General features: G+C 40.6%; 1 protein-coding gene across 1 annotated transcript in view; it reads left to right on the top strand.

Annotated features, from left to right (window-relative positions):
* Positions 1–11,602, top strand: part of LOC150087147 (uncharacterized) — a 62,239-nt gene extending 50,637 nt beyond the window's left edge. The window contains exon 10 of the mRNA XM_090372385.1: positions 11,251–11,602. Coding sequence (XP_090228511.1) covers positions 11,251–11,602 — 352 coding nt within the window. The remainder of the gene's footprint in view (positions 1–11,250) is intronic.
* Positions 11,603–26,646: the final 15,044 nt, after the last annotated feature.

Raw genomic sequence — 26,646 nt, 5'->3', positions numbered from 1 at the left:
GAAGAGATTTTAAAACCACATACGAATGGAATACAGTTGCCGCACCTACATGGTGCGGCAACTGTATTCCATTCGCACATGAGAGTGCGCTTAGAGCCATCCGTATAGATTACGAGTTTCCCAGTGTGTTCCAAAGTATGGTTGGCATGTAGCTGTTGGATATTAGAGGATATGGTGTTTTTTGACCATTGAGCGAGGTATAGATCAATGTCCACATCATGTCTCTCCCATCGACGTAAAAGCATATTTGAACTTTCCTCAATTTTGTTCAACTCAATTTTCCATTTCTGTATTATTTCTTGGCGGCGTATACCAGCAGGTCTGGGTTCATTAGGCTTGGACTCGTACATTCTTTGTCAAAGAGGTTGGTTTAGGTATACCCAACAAGGATGAGATGGAGAGCTTATTTTGGCAGAGTAAGCTTTTACTTCTAATATACAGAGGGTTCGTGTGCTTCCACGTACAAACTCTGAACTGGTGAGGTTCTGTAGGCACCTAGTGCGGATCGAAGGGCACTGGGATGGATGGTATTCAGGGATTGTAAGATGCTGTTTTTTGCTGAAGCATATATTATAGCTCCATAATCTAATCGTGATCGGATTAGAGCACGATATAAATTCAGCAATGACTGCCTGTCAGCACCCCAAGATTTTGAGGATACTGCACGAAGGATGTTTAACTTCTGGAGGCACATGTTTATGAAAATTTAATTGGTTATCAAAAATTAAACCCAATAGTCTTATAGAGTCTGTCATTGGTATTTCTCTGCTTTCAGTTTTAATACAGGTTCTGGATGAAGCGATCGCAATTTACAGAAGTGTATTCTGCTGTTTTCCCCTCATTTAATTGATAGCCGTTGCATTTTGTCAAAGTTTCAATTTTATTTATTGCTAATTGTAGTTGCCATTCAATGGTATTCATGCTCGATGATTGACAGGAGACAGAAAGATCGTCTGCATACATATAAGTTTTCACTGTAGCTGAAATGTCTCGGATAATGCCACTGATACGTAATGCAAAACGTGTGGCACTTAAAATCGATTCTTGAGGTACTCCTTCTTCTAGCGTGTGAATTGTGGACAGCTCATTCTGGAATCGTACTTGAAAGGTCCTGAGATGGAGAAAATTCTGTTTGAATCGAGGCAGGTTACCACTCAGTCCAAGATTGTTTAAGTCTTGCATGATTCCATATCTCCAGGTTGTATCGAATGCTTTGGTAATATCGAAAGTTATCATTACCATGTGTTGTTTTTTAACAAAAGCATTTCGAGTGTGAGCTTCAACTTTGATGTGGACATCAGCTATAGACCTGTTACGGCGGAAGCCAAATAATTGGTGTAGTTTATATCGTCTTGATCTCCAATAATCCAGGTAAGTCTCCTGTGAACTATCCTTTCTAGTATTTTCCCTAAACAGCTGGTCAACGATATAGGACGATAATTGTTGAGAGAAGAAGCATCTTTTCCAGGTTTTGCTATAGCTACCACTAATGAATGATACCATGTATCAGGGTAAACATTCTTTTCAAATATTCTGTTGTAAAATTTTAATAGCGCAAATTTTAAGTTGGAGTTGAGATGGCGAAGCATTATGTAGTAAGTGCCATCTGGCCCAGCAGAACTATTCCGAGAATTCTGAAGAGCTTCATTAAATTCAGCAATAGTGAATGGAAGGTTATAGGAAAAAAGATTGGTTTATTGAAGTTAATTTTATATTTTTCCATAGACGTTTTTGTGCGCCTAAATGAGTCTTCATAAGACTCAGAGAATGACGTAGCAGCGAATGTTTCAGCTAATGCCTTTGCAATATCAGTCAGAAAAGAAAATCCCTTCCTTTCCAAGACAGGATTGGGGCAAAAGTTTGTTGATACTTTCCAATGAGTATTCAGATCTTTCTCCAGATTATTCTGGGGTCAGTGTTTCTGCAGATGGTAGAAGTGAATCGAATCCACGCATCCTGTTTTGCTTTCCTACGAATTCGGAGTGCTTCAGCTTTCAGTCGTTTAAAGTTTAAGGTTCAATATTGTACCATTTCGGCGAAAGATATGCTAAGCTTTGTTTTGTTTTCTTTTGGCAAGGAAGCAATCCCTTATCCACCATCCATTATATCTTCATTTGGTAATATTTGATTTCGGTATTGCGCTGGCAGCAACTCCAACTCTTCTACTATATGCCTATAGCATTATTAATAGATGTAGTAAGGATCAAATAGCTATCAAAATGGATTGCATTAGAAAATTTTCCCCAGTTTGCTCGATGAAAATTCCACGAAATTTGTTGGTTGGAGGCATAGTTTGTATCCGTCTGTATTTGGCAAATTATAGGAAAGTAATCACTATTGTGAAGGTCAGTTAATACCAGGCTAGGATAAATGGACGAGGAACATATGGACAGGTCCCGAGCAGAGTTTGATCCTGTAGACAGGTGAATATACACTTTGCTGGCACTTTATTAGGTACACCTACCTAGGTATACACTTTGCTAGGTTTATTAGGTACACCTACCTAGGTATACACTAGGTATACACTTTGCTGGCACTTTATTAGGTACACCAACACGCTATGTTGAGCCTCATTTCGCCTTCAAAACAACGTGAATTCGTCACGGCATGGATTGAACAAGATGCTGAAAACGTTGTGTAGGAATGGAGTACAATGCAGACATGAGTGTGTCACGCAGTTCCTTGAGATTCGACGGAGGTGTAGGCGTGCAGCGAACAGCCCTTTCCAGCTCATTCCAAAGATGTTCAATAGAATTGAGATCCGCGGACTGAGCGTGCTACTGCAGCAAAGAAAAGTCATTGTCATATTCCTGGAACCATTCCATAGTGCTTAAGGCTTTGTGCACCGGCGCATTATCCTGCTGGAAGTAACCATCTGACTGAGGATAAACTATCAGCATGAACGGATGCACTTGGTCAGCAATAATGTATAGGTACGATGTGGCATTCACACGTGAATCTGTGGGGATCAATGGACCCAACGTGTGCTAAGAAAACGTTCCCCACACCATAACACTGCCCCCAACCACTTTGCACAGTTGTCGTCAGACATGGCGGTTCCATGGATTAATATTGTTTTCGCCAAATTCTGAACCTTCCATCAATATGATGCACGACGAACATCAACTTCAGACCAAGCAACTGTTTTCCAATCCTTGATAGTCCAGTGCTGGTGTTGCTGTGCCCAGAGCAGGCGTGCTCTTTTGTTCTTCATTGATAACAAAGGTACGCGATGTGGCTGTCAGCTGTTATAGCTCATTCGCGACAAACTGCGAGTAGTGGTCCGTTACGATATTTTGTTCTGCGCACCAAGGTTGTATTCTGACGTGATGTGCGACATTGTGGCCCGTCTGTTTGCTTGCACAATTCTAGCCATCCTCCTCTGATCTCTCTCATCAACAAGCGATTTTCTTCCACGGGAGTGCCATTGAGAGGATGTTTTCTGTTCGTTGCACCATTCTCGATACACAACCTGTGGTGTGTGAAAAGTTCAGGAGAACTGCAGTTTCAGAGATGCTTTGCCCAGCACGTCTTGCACCTACTGCCGTGCCACGTTCGAAGTCCGTTAGATCAGTCCCTATTCTTGCTACGGTTTGTACGCTTAACTGATACTAGAAAGGTGGTTCTGCTGCATCTTTATTCACAACTGTGGTCATGTGACTTAGAACGTAGTGGTACAAACCATTTGTGTGCACAGCAGGGATGTACCTAATAAAGTAGCAGCACAATGCAAGTATGTATACCGGTATTCAATAATGTTAAGTGATGGTTCTCTAGAACGGTTTCAATCATCATCCCTCTACGATCTATGTTCGGTGGAACCCCACAAAGGATGACGTGCATTTAGATCACCTAGAAAGCATACAGTGTGGGGTAGTTGATTTAGTAAATTGTCAGGTTGTGCAGTGGAACATAAAATGTTTGGTGGTATATAAATGGAGACAAGAATGAGAGAAATGCTAACAAAAATAAGAACGGCTACTGCTTCTGGAGTGGTGCATAGCTGGATAGGTTTGGATGGTACATTACTACAAACTAAAATTGCTACTCCTCTTCTTGCCGGAGATTCGGAAAATCTGCCACGTCTGTATAGTGTATACCTGAGAAGTGTAGAGTATAATTTGATGACAGATATGTTTCCTGTAGACAACTGCTTGCAGGATCGTGCGTGCTGGTGCATTAAATATTTTAATTCATCGAGATTGCTTCTTAGACATCTACAATTCCATTGAATTATTTTCTGCATTACTTGGGTTTAGATTAGGAAGATTTTGTTTTCCCTTGATCCTGTTTATTTTTTTCTCGCTTTGGAAAAACTGGACGAGTAATATCCATCTCATCATTAGCATGTAGCAGGAGAACTGCATCTTCATTATCTGACTTCTCATCAATTTCCATAGTTCGATCAGTTGGTTTATTCTGTGTAAGGTGTGCCTCATTATACACGGACTAATAGCCGTTGGCAGAGGTGAAAGTGATTCTTGCACTACTTCTATTGAAATGCAATTGGGCAACAGCCTGGAAAGCAAGGCAATAGGAATTTCCAGGACTGCTGGGAGTCATAGTGGAACAAGTAAATACATGGGCTGTGTTAGGGTAACTAAGAGTATAAACAGGTGCACTTGCATGTACACCAATGCTAGGAGTATAGTTAATAAATTCTATGAGCTTGAAGTGCTAGTCAAGACAACAAAGGCAGATACTGTTGGGATATCAGAGACATGGTGTCAGACAGACATAAGCAGTGCAGAACTGGAATTTGGGGAGTACAATGTGTACAGAAAGGATAAACAGGATAGGAGGGGAGGAGGGGTTATGCTGTTAATTAAGAAACACATAAAATCTAAGGAGGTGCATCCAATTGATATTGGTGGACAATGTATGTTGAGTCTGGTGTGACATAAGCACTGGGAAAGGAAAAATGAGAGTAGGTGTGTGTGCGTGCGTGCGTGTGTGTGTGTGTGTGTGTGTGTGTGTGTGTGTGTGTGTGTGTGTGTGTGTGTGTGTGTGTGTGTGTGTGTGTGTGTGTGTGTGTGTTGTAGGCCTAATGACTCTGATGAGAATAATAAGAAACAGTACAGGGAAATAGAGTGGGCCAGTAAATCAGAGAGGCTTATAATGGGGGATTTTAATTTCCCGGATATTGACTGGAATTTGTGGGTTGGTCACTCACACACTAGCAAGGCTTTTGTGGATTTATTGGATGATGTCTTCTACAGCAGCATGTTCGGGAGGCAACTAGAGGGAGTAATTCTCTTGTTTTGATTATCAGTAGTGATTCTTCATGCATCAAGAATCTGCAGATAAAGGAACCACTAGGTGGCAGTGATCACAGTGTGCTGAAGTCGGATTTACTCAAAGAGGTAACTACCATCAGGGGTACAGGGAAGGGTTTTTGGTTTCGTAAAGGTGACTACCGTGGTCTGAGACAGCATTTCAATTCTATACGGTGGAACCAACTGATGATGTTACCAACAGCAAATTCAAAATGAGAAGCATTCAAAGAATTAATCTTGGAAGCTACTAGGCTTTTCACACCAACAAAAAAATATTGTTGAAGATTTAGGCCTAAATGGATGTCAGATGAACTAATTAGACATGTGACAGAGAAGGAAATTGCATGGGATACATATAAATTAACATGTGACACAGAAGCCTATGATAGATATAAACTGGTATGAAACCAAGTTACAAAGGAGGTTAGGCAGGCGAAGGCAGATTACGAGAAACCTTTCGCAAAGGATTCAAAGAAAAACAGCAAAGAGTTCTTTACTTATGTAAACTCTAGAAGGAAGGGGATGAATCAGATTGGTCCACTTGATATCGATGGTTCAACTGTTGATGATCCTACTCAGGTAGGTAACAAACTGAATGAATATTTTGCATCGACATTCACAGATGAGGAGGAGGAGTTATTCAGGGAGGGGAATGCCAGAGGTGTATTCAACTCTGGCAGTAATCTTGTAATAACTGAGAGTAAAGTGGAGGAGAAATTGTTGAAGATAAACACAAGAAAAGCACCTCGGGTGGGTGGAATCTATCCAGTTATATTAAAGGAGGCGGCAAAGGAAGTAAGCAAACCCTTAGCCATAATTATGAGAACTTCCCTGGTCTCAGGGGAGGTACCCATGGACTGGAGATGTGCAAATGTGACCCCAATCCACAAAGGAGGATCAAAGGGAGACACAGGTAATTACAGACCTGTTAGTTTAACTTCTGTTCCAGGAAAATTAATGGGGGCACTGGTTAAAGAAGCACTGCAGGATCATCTAGACAAGACTTCAGTTATAGCTCGGACACAGCATGGGTTTGTTAAGGGGAAGTCTTGTCTGACTAATTTAATGGATACTATGATGTAGCCACAAAGAAACTGGATGCATAGAATAACTTTTATATCATATATTTGGATCTTAGAAAAGCCTTTGATATTCATAATAACTACCCTCAACACCAACCATGAAATTAAATAATATTTAATTTTAAAATATAAAATATGTACATATGAAATAAATAAAAACTGGTCTATTTACAATAATTATAATAAAAACGCTAAAAATTTGCTGTAACTAAAATCCTTCAAATACTAAAATACTAAAATACCGGTAACCGTAGCTTTCGGAAGCGACTGTCTACTTTCTCAACAGTGTATTACTATTGTGCAGCACATCCTTAAGTAGAAGGCCCACAGCACTCACACACGTGGTTCCACAGGAACATGATCGGTATTCCCCACCCGCGTACTGGGACCGGAAATGACTCGTGAGCGTGTTATACAGAACCGATCGTCCCGTCGGAGGAGAATGGCCTCAAAAAGTGGATGCAAACGAACACTCCCTATCTCTATTAATAATGTTATTAGACGAACTGATTCTCAAGCTCTCGAGCCACTTGCGTTCCCAGAACCCATTCACATGGTCCACAATGACTGCTCCTTCTGGGGATATCTGGTGTTGCTTCTCCCAAAAATGCTCCGCCACAGCAGACTTCCCATAATTCACGGTCTTTATAGCATTCATGTGCACCCCCAGACGATCCTTGAACCGCCACCCGTCTCACCAACATAACAATCCCCATAATCCGGACACTTCATCTCATATATTACCCCACTACTAGCCTCTTTTGTTATGGGGTATTTAACCTGGGACACCACCGTATGCAATCTCCGTCCCGGAAGCTGCATACAGCGGGTCTGACACTCACGCAATGCTCGTGCAACACGTTCAGTAAGACCCGGATAGTAGGGAATGTATGCAGTGGTGATTTGTGCGGACGGCTCACAAGCATTGGACATCACCCCTCTAATGTATTTGTCCAAGACCCTCTGGGGGTAGCCGCATTTTCTGAGGTCTGCTGTGACTCTACTAATTTCCTTTTCCCTAACCTCTGGACTACTGCAGTGGGACCCAACCCTATCAAATAATGCCTTGGCCACACTATTCTTGTGTTGATTAGTTTGTGCCGAGCTATAACCACAGCAGACCTCAGAAAATGCGGCTACCCCCAGAGGAATCTGGCCCACCTTCCTGTGGTGTAGATGAGTACCAAGAATCATCTGTCCAGGTGACTGATGCTTCTGGGTAACCAAACAGCCGGAAACGACAGAACACACACACATAATACACCCAAACCTAAGTCACACACATATGTGGCCCGTTTGTAGTGATACCGTTCTTCACAGAGATGCGAGGCGGAGTTGAACTAACGGTCTAGGAGCCGCCCCTTACAAAAACACATGTCCATATGAAGTCTCCTCCCACAACTGTTTGTTGAGTAGAGGCTAGGCTAGCAACTAGCCAGGTCTAAAGTTCAATACGTGTTTCTTCAGTGTGGCCAGGAGGGAGGTAGACCAAACAGAGTTGCATCCTCACTTGCCGGTTCACAAGTGTTACACATAAAGCTTCATTGTTAGATTGGCTTGGTATAACTCTTATCGCCTGCCATTGTATTGGGAAGAATATTTGTACAGTTTCCGATACTTTTGTAAGGGGTACCTTGAAGAAGTATATCGATTTGTCTATCATTTGATAGCTAGGATTCCGTTAAACAGATGAGGTGAGTTTCTCTGAGAGATAAAAGTGTTAGGAGCGGATGGCGCTTATTAGATACACTCCTGATCTTGCAGAAAATATAGTATATGCACGGTATTTGATTCGGCCTCCATACCAGCCATTAGTTGCAATTTTGGATTGGGTTGCGGGTTGTGTCTGTGTCTTTGTGACCCCATGGGACGTCTTTCGTTAAAAGGCTTAAGTTCCAGGCGGCCAGTTGTTCTGGTTTAATACAGTGTTGGTCTCGTTAGTTGGGCATATCACTAGGAAGGAGGCATAGGATGGGTGTTTAATTTCTTCACATCCACTTCTAACCCATATTCCATCAAGAAAAGGGTTTTGATACTCTCGGCTTTTGTCTCAGGGCCAAGTCTGGATACAATGATCCTTTCTTTTGTGCAAACAGCTGAAATTTGGTTTATCTCTTCATGTCTTCTTGCCTGGGAAATTGGTGAGGGGTTCTTGTCAACAGGCACATTTGTAGTTCCTAGAGGGACACTAGGGTTAGAAGCATCATGTGTCGGTTGGTTGTTCTGGTTGTTCTGCCGGAAATGGTAGCTTAGTAGAGTAGCATTTCTCCTGTAGGATTTGTTGTAGATAGGGAGTTGCTTTTTTCCGAAGTTCCGCATGTTCATTTGTTTTCTCTTCTTAGTACGTATGAGGCCACAGTAGAAGCAGGCTTACTCCCCAGAGTGGGCTCTTCAGGTTCCTCGGAAAAAGTATTGGGGGAAATGTGGTGCAATATTGGTTCCATAAATGAACGTTGACTTTTTGGTGTTCCGACTTCACTAACATACTGTTTAAGTCATGCAGATGTGTTTCTACGTCATCTAATTTGTCTAATATTACTTTGTTTTGAGAACTTAGATGTTCGTTTTCTATAGTTAATTTTGTAAGGTTAGCTTTCAGTGGCGACGACAGCTCCCTAAATATTCGTTCCGACCGGCTAAGGTGCTCTGAGAGTTGTGCCAAGTGATCAGGACATAGGCAATTATGCATAGTGATAGGGCATTCTTCCCTGTAAGGAGCATTGTGCAGTCGAACATTGATCTTTGGTAGTCCGATCTGTCACTTGTCGTTTTCAAGGTTGTGCTGGCTCGCTTCTAGTGACTGTTCATTAGTCACATCAGTTTTGGAGAGATGCTGGAGATTAGCTAATCTCTGTAGGACGATATTGTGTTTTGACCGAGATGATTCAAAGAGGTCCGTTATCATATGCCTGACAGCTTTATTTTGTTCGCGCACAGAGTAAACTTCATCCCTCAGATCTTCTATTTGTGTTCCTAGACGTTTCATCAGAATGGTTAGGTGACTTATACTTTCAGATTAGGAGCATGTTTCCTCTGGGGGAGTTAGAAAGGGCTGAATATGAAGTGTCACATTCCTCAGAACTTTTATCTAGTGTATGGTTAGAGCCATCACAAGTTGTAAGGTGGCGGTTTGGATCTTCGTCGTAGGACCTCACTTGTTATATTTCAGCTGAGATTCGTTCATTTCTAAATCCAAACACACGGAGCTCATCGGTAAGTGACCCACACTTACAATCTGGCAATGTGTCAGACCTGTGCACTGGAACTTGCAAAATACTGATGCATTAGTTGAGTGAAATGATTAGTTAAGACGTTTGTAATAATATTTACGTGATCACTATAGTTATGTGGGATATTCCCGTCGTCCGTAATTTCATTCTGAGTAAGATCAAGGCTTTTATCTGCTATGGACAGGCCAGGTTGACGGATTTCTGTCATGGTAACTAAAGAGCAGCAGTTCTGTGGGCTTTCTAATAGTTATACGGCGTCACTTGTTAGGAGAGCTACACCCCCTTTGGGTTGGGTGGTTGCCTTACCAAATGACACACGCTGCAGTGGACAAGGTGGCGATAGGTGAGAGTCAGGCTTTGATTTGGTTGTTGAGCCCAAGGCTGTTGGGGGCTCACATGCCCATTCGCCAACATTTTCCGGCAGCAGTATGCTGTAAATTTCGAGCGAGCTACACTCGCGCGAAAGGCCGGAGCAGCTCTGACGAATTAGGCGTTTGTATTTGGAGCATTTTATATATTCTCCTTTGTTTTCATGAAGAATTGCTTTTTCGCATAATTTGCAGATATCAGCGTTTCTAATATCTGCAAATTCCATGATATAGCAAAATGAAAGAAAGGGTAAACTTGCTCTTGCTCCAATTCAGAACTTTACGGACCTATCGTATTCCCAGCGATACGGGAAATAGTGTAACCACTAAGCCTAATTATGAACAATGCGTATGTGACTACAGCAAAATGTAAGCGTTAGCAAAATGCTAAGCCTAAAGGGATTAGGTAGATGACGAGAGAGTACAAAGATAACCCTCGTAATAACAAAATTTTCTCACCCACGAATCCTCTTGCGAAGTTCTTTGAGCAGGCACATTTCCGGTGGAAGGAAAGACTTTAAACACATTAAAATAACTCAACATTCAGGAGTTCCAGAACACCTGGCTACACTGAATGACGGCCATTACTTTGGCCCAAATCTGGAGAAGTTACTGTTGTCTTAAGTCTGGAGAGGTTACTGTTGAATTGTTGGTTTTTTGAATTTTCTCTGTTGGAAGCTGCTGTTATGTTGGCTAGAGGTTCTTAAAGTGTGGAGCTCAGACCTCCCGGGGGCCCCTTATTGTTTTCATGAAGCACTTTTTAAACGAAATATGGACAAATCCTCCCAGTAATCCGGTACGAAGCGTTTTTTATTTATTTCTATTATTCGTATTTTATTTTTTGTGATTAAATGTATCGACGTATATATGAATTTATAACAGTATGTATATTCATAGTTAAAGTTTAGGTCAAATTTGTTTATTTGCGCTTGTTCTGGAATTTGGAATGCGCGTGAAATTTTTGAAAAATTTTAAAGGGCTATGAAAGTTTGGGAACCTCTGATCTAGACAGAGAACACATGTACAGACACATATAACAATAATTCTATCCGTAAAGGCCCTTGTCGATAATAAATTTTGATTATGGCTATATTTAAAGTCTTGTTAAAAAAGAACACCTATGACATATACTTTCCATTCAGTATTCATTTCCATTCATAAAAAGTCCATTCAGTTATTTCATTCCGAATTTAAAATTCATTTAAAAACGACCTTTATATAAAATAAGTTGATATGTACTAATTTTAAAAACGAAATACAGTATGCATTCTGTAATTTTATACTTTGTTTTTAGCTCATCTCCAAAGAAGCGAGGCATTACATTAAATCGGGAACGCAGCCATCAGAACAGTGTTTCAGTCCCATCAACTGCTGGAGATGAACCACACGGAGTCAAAGTACAAGCATCTGACATGTCACTGGAGATGCAACGAGCAGCCGTAGCTAGTGCTGTTCAAGCTATAAAACTTTATTCTACTGAGAAGCATATTGCAGAAAGCATCAAACAAGATTTTGACCAGTTGTACAGTCCCACCTGGCACTGTATTGTTGGGCGAAACTGGGGGAGTTGTGTAACACATTCTAAGCAGAGCTATGTTAGGCTAATATACAAAGATTTAACAATGATGCTGTACAGATCCACATGAGAATATGAAATTAAAAAGTTATATTTTTTTATATTTTATTATTTTACTGAATGAGTATTAATCTTTCTCACTGTTCCCTTGAAATTTTGTAAATGCTTATTATAATGATATTTCAGTAAGATGTGTTTTGCTGTCATAACTTAATTTGCCAAGGATTCAAAATTTCAGGCATAATAATTATCCATTTTTAGATACTTATTATGTCTGAGAGAGAGAGAGAGAGAGAGAGAGAGAGAGAGAGAGAGTATAAATAGGGGAAAAAGAAATCAGCAAATTGACTTCAATATAGCATTTGTTTTTCACAATAATCACTGAAAACATTTATACATTTGTCTCACCGTTTCATCAAATTCCATAAACCCCTGCGTAAAAATACTTCGATTGCTGTGATAACGAGTCACGTACATAATTTACAAACTTCGCATCGTCAGACATTGAATTTTATTTCACTTTCAAACCTAATCCAAAAATTCATCAGCGCAGTTGAAACGTCCTGGTTCGTCATCAACGAAGAAGTTCTGTGCCATCAGCATCTTCTGAGATTGTCAATGTATTCTTTTTGTTCATTTGAAAATGAACAAGAACACAATGAGATACCGCGCAATGGTATTACACACTTCTCAAAAAACTTAGGGACAATTTCTACAAAATAGTATAGGTCACTGAGATATAGAGTACTGCTGTTGCATAAAGCAGCATGTGCCACACAGGAGACCATTAATAATTTGGGACAGGAACTTCTTGATCATCCTTCCTACGACCTTGACTCGCCATTGGCGATTTCTTTTTGTTCGGTACACTTAAACAAGAACTTGGTGGCAAACGTTTTCTCATGATGCGGAAGTTCAAAATTAGGTTGGTTACTGATTGCTATAGCAGCGACATCTTTTTACTCAATGAGTTTCCAGGATTTGATAAAGCAATGGAACAAGTGTGTAATTGTTTCTGGTGGCTAAGTTGAAAAATAGATGCTGTGCTCATTCAGGTTTTTCTTACTTAATTCCTCCTCACTGTGACTTATTTATTGTCCCTTGTAGCTATTACACAGCTGTGTGAACTGATATACTCTTTGTGGTCAAAAGTGCGAAAGCTAAAAAGTTTTTTTCCTTTTTTAAATTAAATTCAGTCCATAATAATTGCCTCGGTCTAGAAGAGCAAAGCTAAGGCTAGGAGTATAGTAAACAAAACTGATGAATTTGAAGTATGGTTTAACTCAACAAATATGGCATCACTCAGACATAAGGTATGCGGAATTAGAATACGGTGACCGCACTGTTTACAGGAAGAACATGCAGGGCAAAAGGGGGAATGAAGTAATTCTCTTGGTTATGTTGTTGTTGTTGGTATTTGGCTTAACGACACAAGGGCTACTGAGGCCAAATTGTGTGTGCTCATAGTTTATTTAGTCGAAATATACCGGTGTAGATGTTAATTAAATACTTCTGTATAGGTCAATACATTTTAAATAGATTATAAGTTCTTCTATGTTTGCATCATTTCCCAGGATATGGGTTAAATCATGTGAGACGTTCAGCCGGGTGACCGACTGAAAAGTGTGTGACCGTATGATTGAATATAAGGGACAATCAAATAGAAAATGCCTAACCGTAAGTTGACTGTCACAGGGTGGATGAACACTATGGTGGATTTTCTCCCAGTAGCAGGAACAGATGGGTATGATGAGTGTGTCCAATTCTGAGCTTTCCCAGTACCACTTCCTCTCGTCTGTTTCGTCAAAAGTCTGAGAGTCACAGCTTTGGTTCTTGCTTTATCTGGTAAAGTTTATTATTGGTGTTACTTTGCCAGATCTGTGACCAGTTGTCGTAACTTTCTTTGCGAATAACAGGCTTATAATCAGTGTAAGGAACCTGAGGATGTTCTGGAACAGCTGGTTGAGGATGTTTAGCTGCGAGGTCCGCACTTTCATTTCCCGGAATGCCAGAATGGCCAGGGATCCAGCAAAAACTGGTTGACTGATTGGACACGCTGCAGGAAAATACCTGAGAATGAATGTGTTTCACGGTAGGATGAGAAATTCTTCCTTATGGCAGAAACAGCACTGAGAGAGTCGATGTAAATTATGGCAGGTTAGATAGAAAGTTCAATAATTTTACTAAGTGCTAATTTTATGGCATATAATTTGGCTGTGAAGACGCTGCAGGCTAATGGTAGTGAGGCTGTAACCGTAAGAGAAGGAAAAACTGCAGCAGCAGCACCAACTGTACTGGCTGTTCTGGATCCGTCAGTATAGATTTTACAGGCATGGAAGTTCAGAGTATTGTGAGCTAAGTGCAACTGCCTGATATTAAAGGAAGGTACAGTATTCTTCCCCCACTCCAGAAAATGTGTATCATGAGAGGCAGAAACGTATGTCCAAAGTGGAACAGGTGCAGTTGCGTCCTGAAAAATATCGCTTAAATTGATATTCCAACTCTGAGAAAGCTCTTTAATCCTGAGTGAATCAGGTTTGTTTTCATTTGGCTTGCTCTCATAGAACAAATCCCACCGAGTATTATAAAGATACTTCCAGCTGGGGTGCGATGGAAGACTCTGGATCTTAGCAGCGTAGTGGAGCAATAATGATTTCCTACGAAGATGTAAAGGAGGAACATGTGCTTCGATATAAAGACTCTGGATTGGAGAAGTCCTAAAAGCGCCCAACGCAGTCCTGAGAGCACTGTGCTGGATAACATTTAGACGTTGTAAAGTAGTGCTCCTGGCAGAGTCATAGACCGGACAACAATAATCTAGCCGTGAAAGGATTAAAGTTCTATAAAGATAAAGTAGAGTATACCGATCAGCGCCCCATGACATAGCCGTGATCTCAGTATATTCAGATGCTTTAGACATGTATTTCTTAAATGACAGATGTGAGCTTGGAAATTCAGTTTGCTGTCTCGTATTAGTCGAAGAAATTTAACGGTACTAACAAGCGGGATTGGAATATTGTTTATTTGTAGTTCCGGATCGGCATGGAGAGCTCGTTTCTTGCAAAAGTGAGTGACAGTGCATTTCTTTTCTGATAGTCGGTAGCCACTCCGTGAAGTCCAGGATTGTATTTTGGTAATGGCAAGTTGGAGCTACCGTTCGATGGTATTCATACCTTGAGAGTGACAGGAAAGGGTAAGGTCATCTGGGTACATGTAAGTTTCAACAGTTTTTGGGATATCACGTGTTATGCTGCTAACGTGGATTGAAAATAGTGTTGGACTTAGTATCGATCCCTGCGGGACTCCTTCTTTCTGAATGCGAGATGAAGAGAGGACGTTATTATATCGGACCTGAAAAGAACGCAATTGTCGAAAATTTTGAATTATTTTCGGCAAACGACAAATGTAGTGTCAAATGCCTTTTCAAGATCTAGGTTGACCATGACTAAATGTTGTTTTATGACAACTGCATTGCGAATATGAGATTTGGCTTTGATAAGCACGTCCAGCGTTGATCTTTTCTTCAAAAAGCCACACTGATGATCTGGAAGGAGATTCTGTGACTCCAGGATGTAAGTGACCCTAGTATGAACCATCTTTTCGAAAATTTTACCCATGCAGCTGTTGAATATGAGATATTGGCCTGAAATTTTCAACACAGGAATGACCTTTTCCTGGTTTTGGTAATGAAAGGATGACATCAGGAAGAAGGATAGGCATTTTCGGAGAATATTCGATTATAAAAGATTAACATGGTATTCAAATCCTCTCAAATAAATGCTCCAGCATAACGTAATGAACTCCATCTACGCCTGCGGCACTATTTGAAGATCTGTTTAACGATTCTTGAAGTTCTATGAATGGGTTCTTGAATTCTTGAAGTTCTATGAAGGGTTGGTTATATGGGAACGAGCGGTCCGTGAAAAAGTTTACTTTATATCGTTCTGCACCAGCTTTGATGTTCTAAAATGTGGACGCATATGAGGCAGAAGCAGAAATTGTAGCAAATGATTCTGCAATGCATTAGCAACTTCTTAAGCTGTAGATAGGTCTTTCCCTTTCCAATGAAGTGTTGGAGAGAGCAGACGAGCGAATTTCCCATTTAGTGCCTGTATTCTTTTTCAGATGTGTGTCGGTGTCTTTTGTTACTGTTGAGGTAAAAGCAATCCACGGGTCTCATTTCGCTTTCCGTCTAATTTGCCTTGCTTTTGCTTTAAGCCTTTTATAAGCAATGAGGTTACTAGTGGTGAGATTCTTACCGAAATTATTCCAAGCTCGGTTTTTTCCTGTTTGGCAATGACGCAATCTACATTCCACCAGCGATTTCGGTAATTGTGATATGTCTTGGATTTTGGAATGTAGGTACTAGCGGCAGTCAGAATCTGATTGGTGATGTAAGTATTTACATTATCAATAGGTTCTTTTTTAATACAAAGTCTGTCTAGAAGTATTTGAGCAGAATAGCCATCCCAGTTCGCCTTTTTAAACTGTCATTTTCTTTGTCGTCCTCTTCGTCTGTGTGTCATTTTCAGGAGCTCCAGTTTATTTTACTTTCACAAATTCATTTTCGTTTAAAATAGAAAACTGTTTTCTATTTTAAAAGAAAAAAATTTTTTTTTTTTTAAATTACCCTAAGAGAGAGAGAGAGAGAGAGAGAGAGAGAAAATCAAAAGGAAATCACCAATAAAGAGAAGAATGATTAGTGTCAAGCAGGAAGCAAAATGTTCTTCGAGGAAGGGGGAAAAGGGGCACAGTTATAATGCAGCAGAAAGACCATAAACTTGTGAAAGTACAACAATATAATTCGCATTAGCATAGGCTTATATAAATAACCAAAAAAAATAAATAAATAAAAGAAACACTTCTCATTTCACCCATCCACTCGCTCCATATGTTTGTCTAGTTCTGCCTTGAATCTATTTCAGCTATCGACTTCTACACCAACAAATGGAAGTTTGTTCCATAAATCAACCACTTGCTGGCTAAAGGCAAACACATCTATCCTACAACTGTCTTTCCTCAATCAGAATTTATGCCCTCTCAGGCGATTGTTCTGAGCAAGAAGAATCCCATCATCATTGCGCATGCTCAAACATTCAAGGCTTTATACACTTCAATCAGACCACCTTGCAAGTGCTTAGCCCCCAGACAATAATTTGCAAAACTTAAGCTTTTCTTCGTAAAAGCAACCCTTGGTTGCATTCACTAATCTTGTTGCCCTTCTCTGTAAACGTTCCAGCAGCTCTGCATCCTTCTTAAAATCAGACGTCCAGAACTGTATACAGTACTCAAGGTTTGGCCTAACCATTGCCTTATACAAGGGGATAATCACATCCTTAACCCTGATAGAAAAATTCCTGTATATCATTGAAAAGACACCATGAGCTATTCTTGTAGTCTGCACTAATCAGAAAACTCCACATCTGCTGCACAATTAACCCCAGGTCCTTTTCATTCTCTACCACTGTCAATGTAGCACTACACAGTTAATACGTTACTGCTCTTTCCCATATGCAGTACTTTACATTTGTCAATGTTAAACTTCAGTTGCTACCTCTCAGCCCATCTCGTCAACATTTCTAGATCCTGTTGAAGCCGCGTACTCTCATTAGTGTCATTAGCAATCCTGTTCATGACACTAATGACCTTCGTATCGTCTGCAAACTTGGGCATTAAGACTGATATACCATCATCAATATCATTAATAAATACAGAAACAACAATGGACCTAAAACTGAACATTGGTGGACTCCACAAATGACAGTCCACAAAGAGTAGTGACTATTGATTGCCATTCTCTGTCTTCCTCTACTCAACCATCCCTTTATTCACAGCAGCAATTTGTCTCCAATGACACACGGCTCCAATTTCCGCAGCAGTCTTCCAGGTACAACAGTATCAAAAGCCTGTCTAAGATCCAAATATATGATATCAAAATTATTGTTTGCAACCACTTCCATTGCGAGCACATCAGAGAATCTAAACAAATTGGTCAGACAAAGACATCCACCTAACAAACCCATGCTGTGTACGAGCTATAACTCAAGTCTTGTCTAGATGATCCTGCAGTGTTTCTTTAACGTGCCTTCATTAATTTCCTGCAGTGCCTTCATTAATTTCCCTGGAACAAAGGTTAAACTAAGAGGTCTGTAATTATTTGTGACGCCCATTAATCCTCTTTTGTAAAATGAGGTCACATTTGCACAACTCCAGTCTATGGGTACATCCACTGAGTCCAAGGAAGCTCTTATTAGCATTAGCGTCAGTAGAGGCATATGATGCAAGAAAGCAAGCTTATGCAGCATCAGCCAAACAAAAACTTCCACTTCACCCCTCCGTTCATTCGAAATACATGTCCAGCTGAGCCTTAAATTATTTAGGCTATCAATTCCACAACAAGGGATGGACGTCTGTTCCACCAACCAACTACCCGCTGGCTAAAGGCAAATTTCCGCACATCTATCCTACATCTGTCTTTCCTCAATTTGAATTTATGCCCTCTCAGGTGATTATTCTGAGCAAGAGCGAGAATCCCATCAGCATTGAGCATGCTCAAACCATTCAAGGCTTTATACACCTCTTTCAAATCAGATAACCTCGCCGGTGCCTAGTCTCCAGACACTGTAATTTGCAAAACTTAAGCCTTTCTTCGTAAGAGCAGCACTTTGTTCCATTCACTAATCTTGTTGCCCTTCTCTATACTCGTTCCAGCAGCTCTACATCCTTCTTGAAATGAGGCCTCCAGACCTGTATACAGTACTCAAGGTGTGGCCTGACCATTGTCTTATACAAGGAAATAATCACCTCTTTATCCCTGCTAGAAAAATTTCTGTATATCATTGATAAGACACTATGAACTAATCTTGCAGTCCGTCTGCACTGCTCAGAGAACTTCATATCGGCCTGCACAACCACCCCCAGGTCATTTTCATTTTCTACCACTCTAAGTGTAGTACCGCAGAGTCGATACATTGCTCTGGGGGTTGCTGTTTCCCATATGTAGTACTTTACATTTGTCAATGTTAAACTTCATTTGCCACCTCTCAGCCCATCTGTTCAACCTTTCCAGATCCTGTTGCAGCAGCATACAGTCAGTAGTGCCCTTAACAACCCTGAAAAACCTTTGTATCGTCTGCAAACTTGGACATTAAGCTTGATATACCATCATCAATATTATTTATAAATACAGAAAACAATAATGGACCCAACACAGACCCAACTCTATGGATAAAGTGGTGGTTAAGACCACCACTTTATCCATAGTAGCAATTTGCCTCCAATGTCACACTGCTCCAATTTGTGTAGCAGTCTTCCATGTGGAACAGTATCAAAAGCCTTTCTAAGATCCAAGTATATAATATCAAAGTTATTTCCAGCATCCAGTTCTTTTGTGACTGCATCATAGTATCCAATTAAATTGGTCAGGCAAGACTTCTCCTTAAAAAAACCATGCTGTGTCCATGCTATAACTGAAGTCTTGTCTAGATGATCTTGCAGTGCTTCTTTAACCAGTGCCTACATTAATTTTCCTGGTACAGAAGTTAAACTCACAGGTCTATAATTACTTGTGTCAGCCTGTGATCCTCCTTGGTGAATTTCGGTCACATTTGCATATCTCCAGTCTATGCGTACCTCCCCTGAGTCCAAGGAAGCTCTCATAATTATGGCTAAGGGTTTGCTTACTTCCTTTGCTGCCTCCTTTAATATAAGTGGATAGATCCCATCCACCTCAGGTGCATTTCTTGTCTTTATCTTCAACAATTTCTCCTCCACTTTACTCTCAGTTATTACAAGATTATCTAGCTTACTGCAAGAATTCAATACACCTCTGGCATTCCACTCGCTGAATAACTCCTCATGTGTGAATGTCGATGCAAAATATTCATTTAGTTTGTTAGCTACCTGAGCAGGATCATCAACAGTTGAACCATCGATATCAAGTGGACCAATCTGATTCATCCCCTTTCTTCTAGAGGTTACATAAGTAAAGAACTCTTTGCTGTTTTTCTTTGCATCCCTTGCCAAAGATTTCTCGTAATCTGCCTTCGCCTGCCTAACCTCCTTTGTAACTTGGTTACAGATCAACTTGTATCTATCATAGGCTTCTGTGTAACGTGTTAATTTGTATGTATCCCGTGCATTTTTCTTCTCTGCCATATGTCTCATTAGTTCATCTGACATCCATTTAGGCCTAAACCTTGAACAATGTTTCTTAGTTGGTATGTAAAGCCCAGTAAATAAGCATCCAAGATAAGTTCTTTGAATGCTTCCCATTTTGAATTTGCTGTTGTTAACATCATCAGTTGGTCCCACTGTATAGAATTTAAATACTGTCTCAGTCCATCCTAGTCGCCTTTACGAAAGCAATAACCCTCCCCTTTACCCCTAATGGTAGTTACCTCTTTGAGTAAATCCCACTTGAGCACACTGTGATCACTGCCACCTAGTGGTTCATTTATCTGCAGATTCTTAATGCATGAAGAATCACTACTGATAATCAAATCAAGAGTACTACTCCCTCTAGTTGCCTCCCGAACATGCTGATGTAGCAAACAATCATCCAATAAATCCACAAAAGCCTTGCTAGTGTTTGAGTGACCAGCCCCCAAATTCCAGTCAATATCTTGGAAATTAAAATCCCCCATTATAAGACTCTCTGATTTACTGGCCAACTCTGTTTCCCTGTTCAGTTTCTTATTATACTCATAAGAGTCATTAGGCCTATAGCACACTCCTACTTTCAATTTTGATCTCCCAATGCTTATGTCACACCAAACGGACTCGACACTGCACTGTCCAGCGATGTCGACTGCCTTCACTTCCTTGGATTTTATGTGTTTCTTAACTAATAGCATAACCCCTCCTCCCTTCCTTTTCTTTCTGTAGACGTTGTATTCCCCAAATTCCAGTTCTGCATTCCTTATTTCTGTGTGACACCACGTCTCTGATATCCCAACAATATCTGCTTTTGATGTTTTGAGCAATACCTCGAATTCATCAAATTTATTTACTAAACTCCTAGCTTTGGTGTACATGCAAGTATACATGCACTTGTTTTTATTCTTAGCTACCCTAACACAACCCATGGGAGTCATTGCGGTACAATGATTCCCATGGGTTTTGTACCGCAATGACTCCCAGCAGTCTCTGAAATATCCTGCAACTTGTTTTTCAGGCTTCTGTTCATTCCAATAGAAGCAGTGCAAGAATTACTTTCACCTCTGCCAGTGGCTACTGTTAATCTATTAGTCCTTGTATCACCCAAGCTAGCAGTTTTCCGACCCACCTAACACTGCCTCGATAGCATCAGCAAATATTCTTGCAACCTTTCTATTTAAGTGTATCCCATCCCTGTAGAAGCAGTCCCTTCTGTTATCAAGTACAGACCAGGCTGAAAAAACTTCTACCCGTTGAGTCTTGCACAATCTTTCCAGGGCCGAATTAATCGACAAGGCTCTCATCATATACTCCCTCCTATCGTGTCTGGGGAGAATTGCAGACACTTTCAAATTCAACCCTAATTAACGGCTTTTTTTCAACAGTGACCTGTACTTGTTAAGTAATTCTGCCGGTTATAATTATGGCTAAGGTTTTCCTTACTTCCTTTGCTATAATATAACTGTTATATGTTTGCTATAATATAATATAATCCTTTAATATAACTGGACAGAGAACATCTACCCTAGGTGCCTTTCTAATGTTTATCTTCAATAATTTCTGCTCCACTTTGCTCATCTAGCTCACTGCCAGAGTTTAATTCACCTGAGGCATTCCCCTCCCTGAATATCTGCTCATGTTTGAATGTAGATGCAAAATACTCATTTAGTTTTTTAGATACCTAAATAGGATCAACAGTTGAACCATCGATATCAAGTGGACCAATGTGATTCTTCCCGTTCCTTCTAAAGTTTACATAAGTAAAGAACACTTTGCTGGTTTTTTTTGCATCATTTTCCAAAGATTTGTTGTAACCTCCCTTTACCTGCCTAATATCCTTTGTGATTTGATTACAGACCAGCTTATATACAGATTGTCTGAAAAATACACGGAATAACTTCAGGAATGAGTTCCTCATATGTAGACAATAAAAATATTTTATATCAACATAGTTCCGGAAATGCTTGGTTTCTGAGTTTTGAAGGTCTGTCTATGACACTTAACTCTTCACATCACCTTATAGTAATTGTTCAAAATGTCCACCTTATGCCTGAATACAGGCCTCACAACGAAGTATCATGGACTCGCAAAGATGATGCTAAATTCCTGGCATGTTTCGTATTGTCACTACCTGTCACAGTTCGATTGCGGAGAGTTTCCACATCAGCTACCGGAGTCGAATACACCAATGACTTTAAACGGCCCCACCAGATATCTAGTGGGTTTAAATCAGTGAGCGTGGAAGTCAGGCAGTTGGTTCACTTCTACATATCCACCGACCAGGAAACCTTCGATTCAGGTAATTGCGGGCTATGTGGCTGAAATGTGCAGGAGCGCCATCGTGCATGAAGCGTGCTTGTTGGCGAATGATCAGTGGCGTGTCGTCCAAGAAATCAGGCATGTTATTTTCCAGAAAGTTTGTGTACGCCTGCCCTGTGAGTCTGTTTGGAAGCACATGGGGCCCAAATAACTTATCACCAAAAACACCCGCCCAGATGTTGAGGCTGAACCGCTGTTGGTGATGTGATGGAAGAATTGAATGTGGGTTCTCCTCAGCTCATATATGCTGATTGTGAAAGTTTTGGATTCCGCCTCGTGTGAACTGTGCTTCATCTGTGAATATCACTAAGGCAGAAAAGTGAGGAGTTGTACCACACTACTGTAAGAACCATTGGCAGAACATCACTCGCGCAGGATAATCTACTGCTGACAAGGCCTGTACCCGTTGCAGATGGCAAGGATACAGTTGGTGTTCTCGTAACACTCCAAATAATCGAACGTTGAACAGCTATTCTGCATGTGCTGATTCTAGGAGAGGCATGCACAACATCCAAAATCTCTTCCTCTACTTCAGGAGTCATAGATCTTGGTCGTCCTCTGTCGGCAGCACAAGGTATAAAGGTCTCATCTTCACAAAGGCGGCGATGGATACCGTCAAACGTTTTCCTGTCTGGAAATCTTCGTTCTGGGAACATTTCGTGGTACAAACGAGGAGCCTCCAGAGCATTGCCGTCCACTAAACCGTCCATAAAGTGCATATCCTCTTGCTACTGATTTGAGTTTATGGTCGGAATTAAAAACCATCAGATCCTGTCAGTACCTTGTGATGAAGGAAATCGCCTGCGGGAGATAAGACATTCGGGTTAATAACTCGGGAACCAACATATGAGGAACTCATTCCTGAAGTTATGCCGTGTATTTTTGAGACACCCTGTATATCATAGGCTTCCATGTCACCTGTTAATTTATATGCATTCCATGCATTTTTCTTCTCTGACACATGTCTCATTCGTTCATCTGTCAACCATTTAGTCCTAAACCTTGAATAATATCTGTTAGTTGGTATGAAAAGCCTAGTAGCTTCCAAGATTAATTTTTTGAATGCTTTCCATTTTGAATTTGGTGTTGGTAACATCATTAGTTGGTCTCGCTGCATAGAATTTAAATACTGTCTAAGACCACCGTAGTCACATTTACGAAAGCAAAAACTCTTCCCTTTACCCCTGATGGTAGTTACCTCTTTGAGTAAATCCTACTTCAGCACACGATGATCACTGCCACCTAGTTGTTCCTTTATCTGCAGATTCTTAATGCATGAAGAATCACTACTGATAATCAGATCAAGAGCATTACTCCCTCTAGTTGCCTCCCGAACACGCTGATGTAGAAAACAATCAACCAATGAATCTACAAAAGCCTTGCTAGTGTGTGAGTGATCAACTCACAAATTCCTTTAATATCTGGTAAATTAAAACCCCCCATTATGACAGTCTGATTTACTGGCACACTCTATTTCTCTGTACAGTTGTTTCTTATACTCATAACAGTCATTAGGCCTATTACACATTCTTACTCTCAATTTTGCATTCCCATTGCTGATGTCACACAAAACTGACTCAACACTGCACTGTCCAGTCATGACGACTGGCTGTACTTCCTTGGATTTTATGTGTTTCTTAACTAATAGCATAACCCTTCCTCCCTAGTATATGATATAAAAATTATCTTTTTTGCATCCAGTTCCTTTGTTATATCCATCGTAATATCCAATCAAATTTATTTACCAAACTCCTAGCATTGGTGTATACACAAGTATACAAGCACCTGTTCCTATTCTTAGCTACTCTAACACAGCCTGTATTTACTTGTTCTGTAATGACGCCCAGCAGGCTCTGAAAACCCTGCACCTTGTTTTCCAGGCTGCTGCTCATTTCAACAGAAGCAGTGCAGGAATCTCTTTCACCTCTGCCAGTGGCTACTGTTAATCTATTAGTCAGTGTATCTCCGCAAGCTAGCAGTTTTCCGAACCACCTAACACTGCCTCGATAAGCATCAGCAAACATTCTTGCACTCTTTCTATTTAAGTATATCCCATTCCGTAGAAGCAGTCTTTCCTGTTAAAAAGCACAAACCAGGATGAGAAAAATTCACACTTGAGCCTTGCACAATCTCTCCAGGGCCGAATTGATCGATAAGGCTCTCATCGTACACTCCCTCCTATCGTGTCTGGGCAGAATTTCAGACACTTTCAAATTCAAGCCTAACTGAAGGCTTTTTTTTTCAACATTGTATGAATGAATCTTTTCAATTCTGCACTACACTCAGTGTAGTACCCCAGTCGGTACGTTACTTTTAGGTCACTGCTACCACATGCAGAACTTTGCATTGTCGTTGTGAAACTTCAGGTTCCACTTCTCAGTCCATCTGCCCAACTTTTCTAGATCCTGTTGCAGCTATATATCGTCATTAATGTCATTAGAAACCTGCCAACCTTTGTATTATCTGCTAACTTGGACATTAAGCTTGTTATACTTTCATCAATATCAATGATAAATACAGAAAATAAAAAATGTGCCAAAACCGAATGCCTGAGGAAATCATCTGATAACACTAGTCCACAAAGAGCAATGTCCATTGATTATTACTCTGTCTTCTCCCACTCAACCATCCTTTTACTCTTATCAGCAACTTTCCCTTAATGTCATACTGCTCTAGTTTGTACAGTAGATGCACTTAATTAGAAAGGGTGCAAGAATATTTGCTAATGCTCTCGAGGCAGCGTTAGGTGGGTCGGGAAACTGATATCTTGGGGAGACAAAGACTAATAGATTAACAGTAACCACTGGAAGAGGTGAAAGAGATTCTTGTACTGCTTCTATTGGAATGAACAAAAGCCTGAAAAACAAGATGCAGGATATTCCAGAGACTGCTGGGAGTCATTGCGGTACACAACCCATGGGAGTCATTGTACCGCAATGACTCCCATGGGTTGTGTTAGGGTAGCTAAGAATAGAAACAGGTGCATGTATACTTGCGTGTACACCAAAGCTAGGAGTTTAGTAAATAAATTTGATGAATTTGAGGTATTGCTCAAAATATCATAGGCAGATATTGTTGGGATATCAGAGACTTGGTGTCACACAGATATAAGGAATGCAGAACTGGAATTTGGGGAGTACAACGTCTACACAAAGGATAGGAAGGGAGGAGGGGTTATGCTATTAGTTAAGAAACATAAAATCCAAGGAAGTGAAGCCAGTCGACATAGCTGGACAGTGCAGTGTCGAGTCCGTTTGGTGTGACTAAGCATTGGGAGATCAAAATTGAGAGTAGGAGTGTGCTATAGGCCTAATGCCAGTAAATCAGAGTCTTATAATGGGGGATTTTAATTTCCCAGATATTGACTGGAATTTGGGGGCTGGTCACTCAAACACTAGCAAGGCTTTTGTGGATTTATTGGATGATTGTTTTCTACATCAGCATGTTCGGGAGGCAACTAGAGCGAGTAATACTCTTGATTTGATTATCAGTAGTGATTCTTCATGCATTAAGAATCTGCAGATAAATGAACACAGTGTGCTGAAGTGGGATTTACTCAGAGGTAACTCCCATTAGGGGTAAAGGGGAGGGTTATTGCTTTCGTAAAGGTGACTACGATGGACTGAGACAGTATTTAAATTCTATACAGTGGGAGCAACTGATAATGTTACCAACATTAAATTTAAAATGGGAAGCATTCAAAGAACTTATCTTGGAAGCTACTAGACTTTACATACCAACTACGAAATATTGTTCAAGGTTTAGGCCTAAATGGATGTGAGATGAACTAATGAGACATATGGCACAGAAGAAAAATGCATGGGATACATAAATATCAACATGTGACACAGAAGCCTATGATAGATACAAGTTAATCTGTAAACAAGTTACAAAGGAGGTTAGGCAGGCGAAGGCAGATTACGAGAAATCTTCGGCAAGGGATGCAGAGAAAAACAGCAAAGATTTCTTTACTTGTGTAAACTCTAGAAGGAAGGGGATGAATTAGTTTGGTCCACTTGATATCGATGGGTCAACTGTTGATGATCCTGCTCGGGTAGCTAACAAACTAAATGAATATTTTGCATCGACATTCACACGAGGAGTTAATCAGCGAGGGGAATGGCAGAGGTATAAGGTATAAGGTATGTTAGTGTCTAACGGCTCCTGGGATTTCTCCCATCTCCGCTGGTGTACATTGTATCGGGGCCAGAGATTTGAAGTGTGTGGGGGGTCATGTGCTGTATATTGTGTTGTGCCCTTTGTTCCTCCGGTCTATTAGCCGCCGAGCCCCTAGTGGGACCCGACGTTACCACACCATGCCACGGGGAGGCTGACCGGGTGTACCACTGTAGCTAGAGTACTCTGGCGGGTCCTGCCACCTACTTTCCTGGGATTTCAGTGGCTAGGACCAGATTTGAGAATGAGATGATCGCTGTTTCTTGAGCAACGGTTGTAATTTTAACAGAGCATAGGGTTGTTCGCTGATAACTTGTTCTAGGGCCAAATAGGTCGGGCAGTAATTTTGATGTTTTTAGATTTAGACCTGTGGGGAATGCGTGTGTGTGTATATAAAAATATATGTATATACACACACACGCACACACATATATATATATATATATATATATATAAACTAAA

Source organism: Mastigoproctus giganteus, chromosome 4, assembly GCF_048544385.1.
Source record: "Mastigoproctus giganteus isolate SK-2022 chromosome 4, ASM4854438v1, whole genome shotgun sequence".
In the NCBI taxonomy this organism is placed as follows: domain Eukaryota; kingdom Metazoa; phylum Arthropoda; class Arachnida; order Uropygi; family Thelyphonidae; genus Mastigoproctus; species Mastigoproctus giganteus.
Note: the sequence above shows the minus strand (reverse complement) of the source record. Positions and strands in the feature narration are given on the sequence as shown.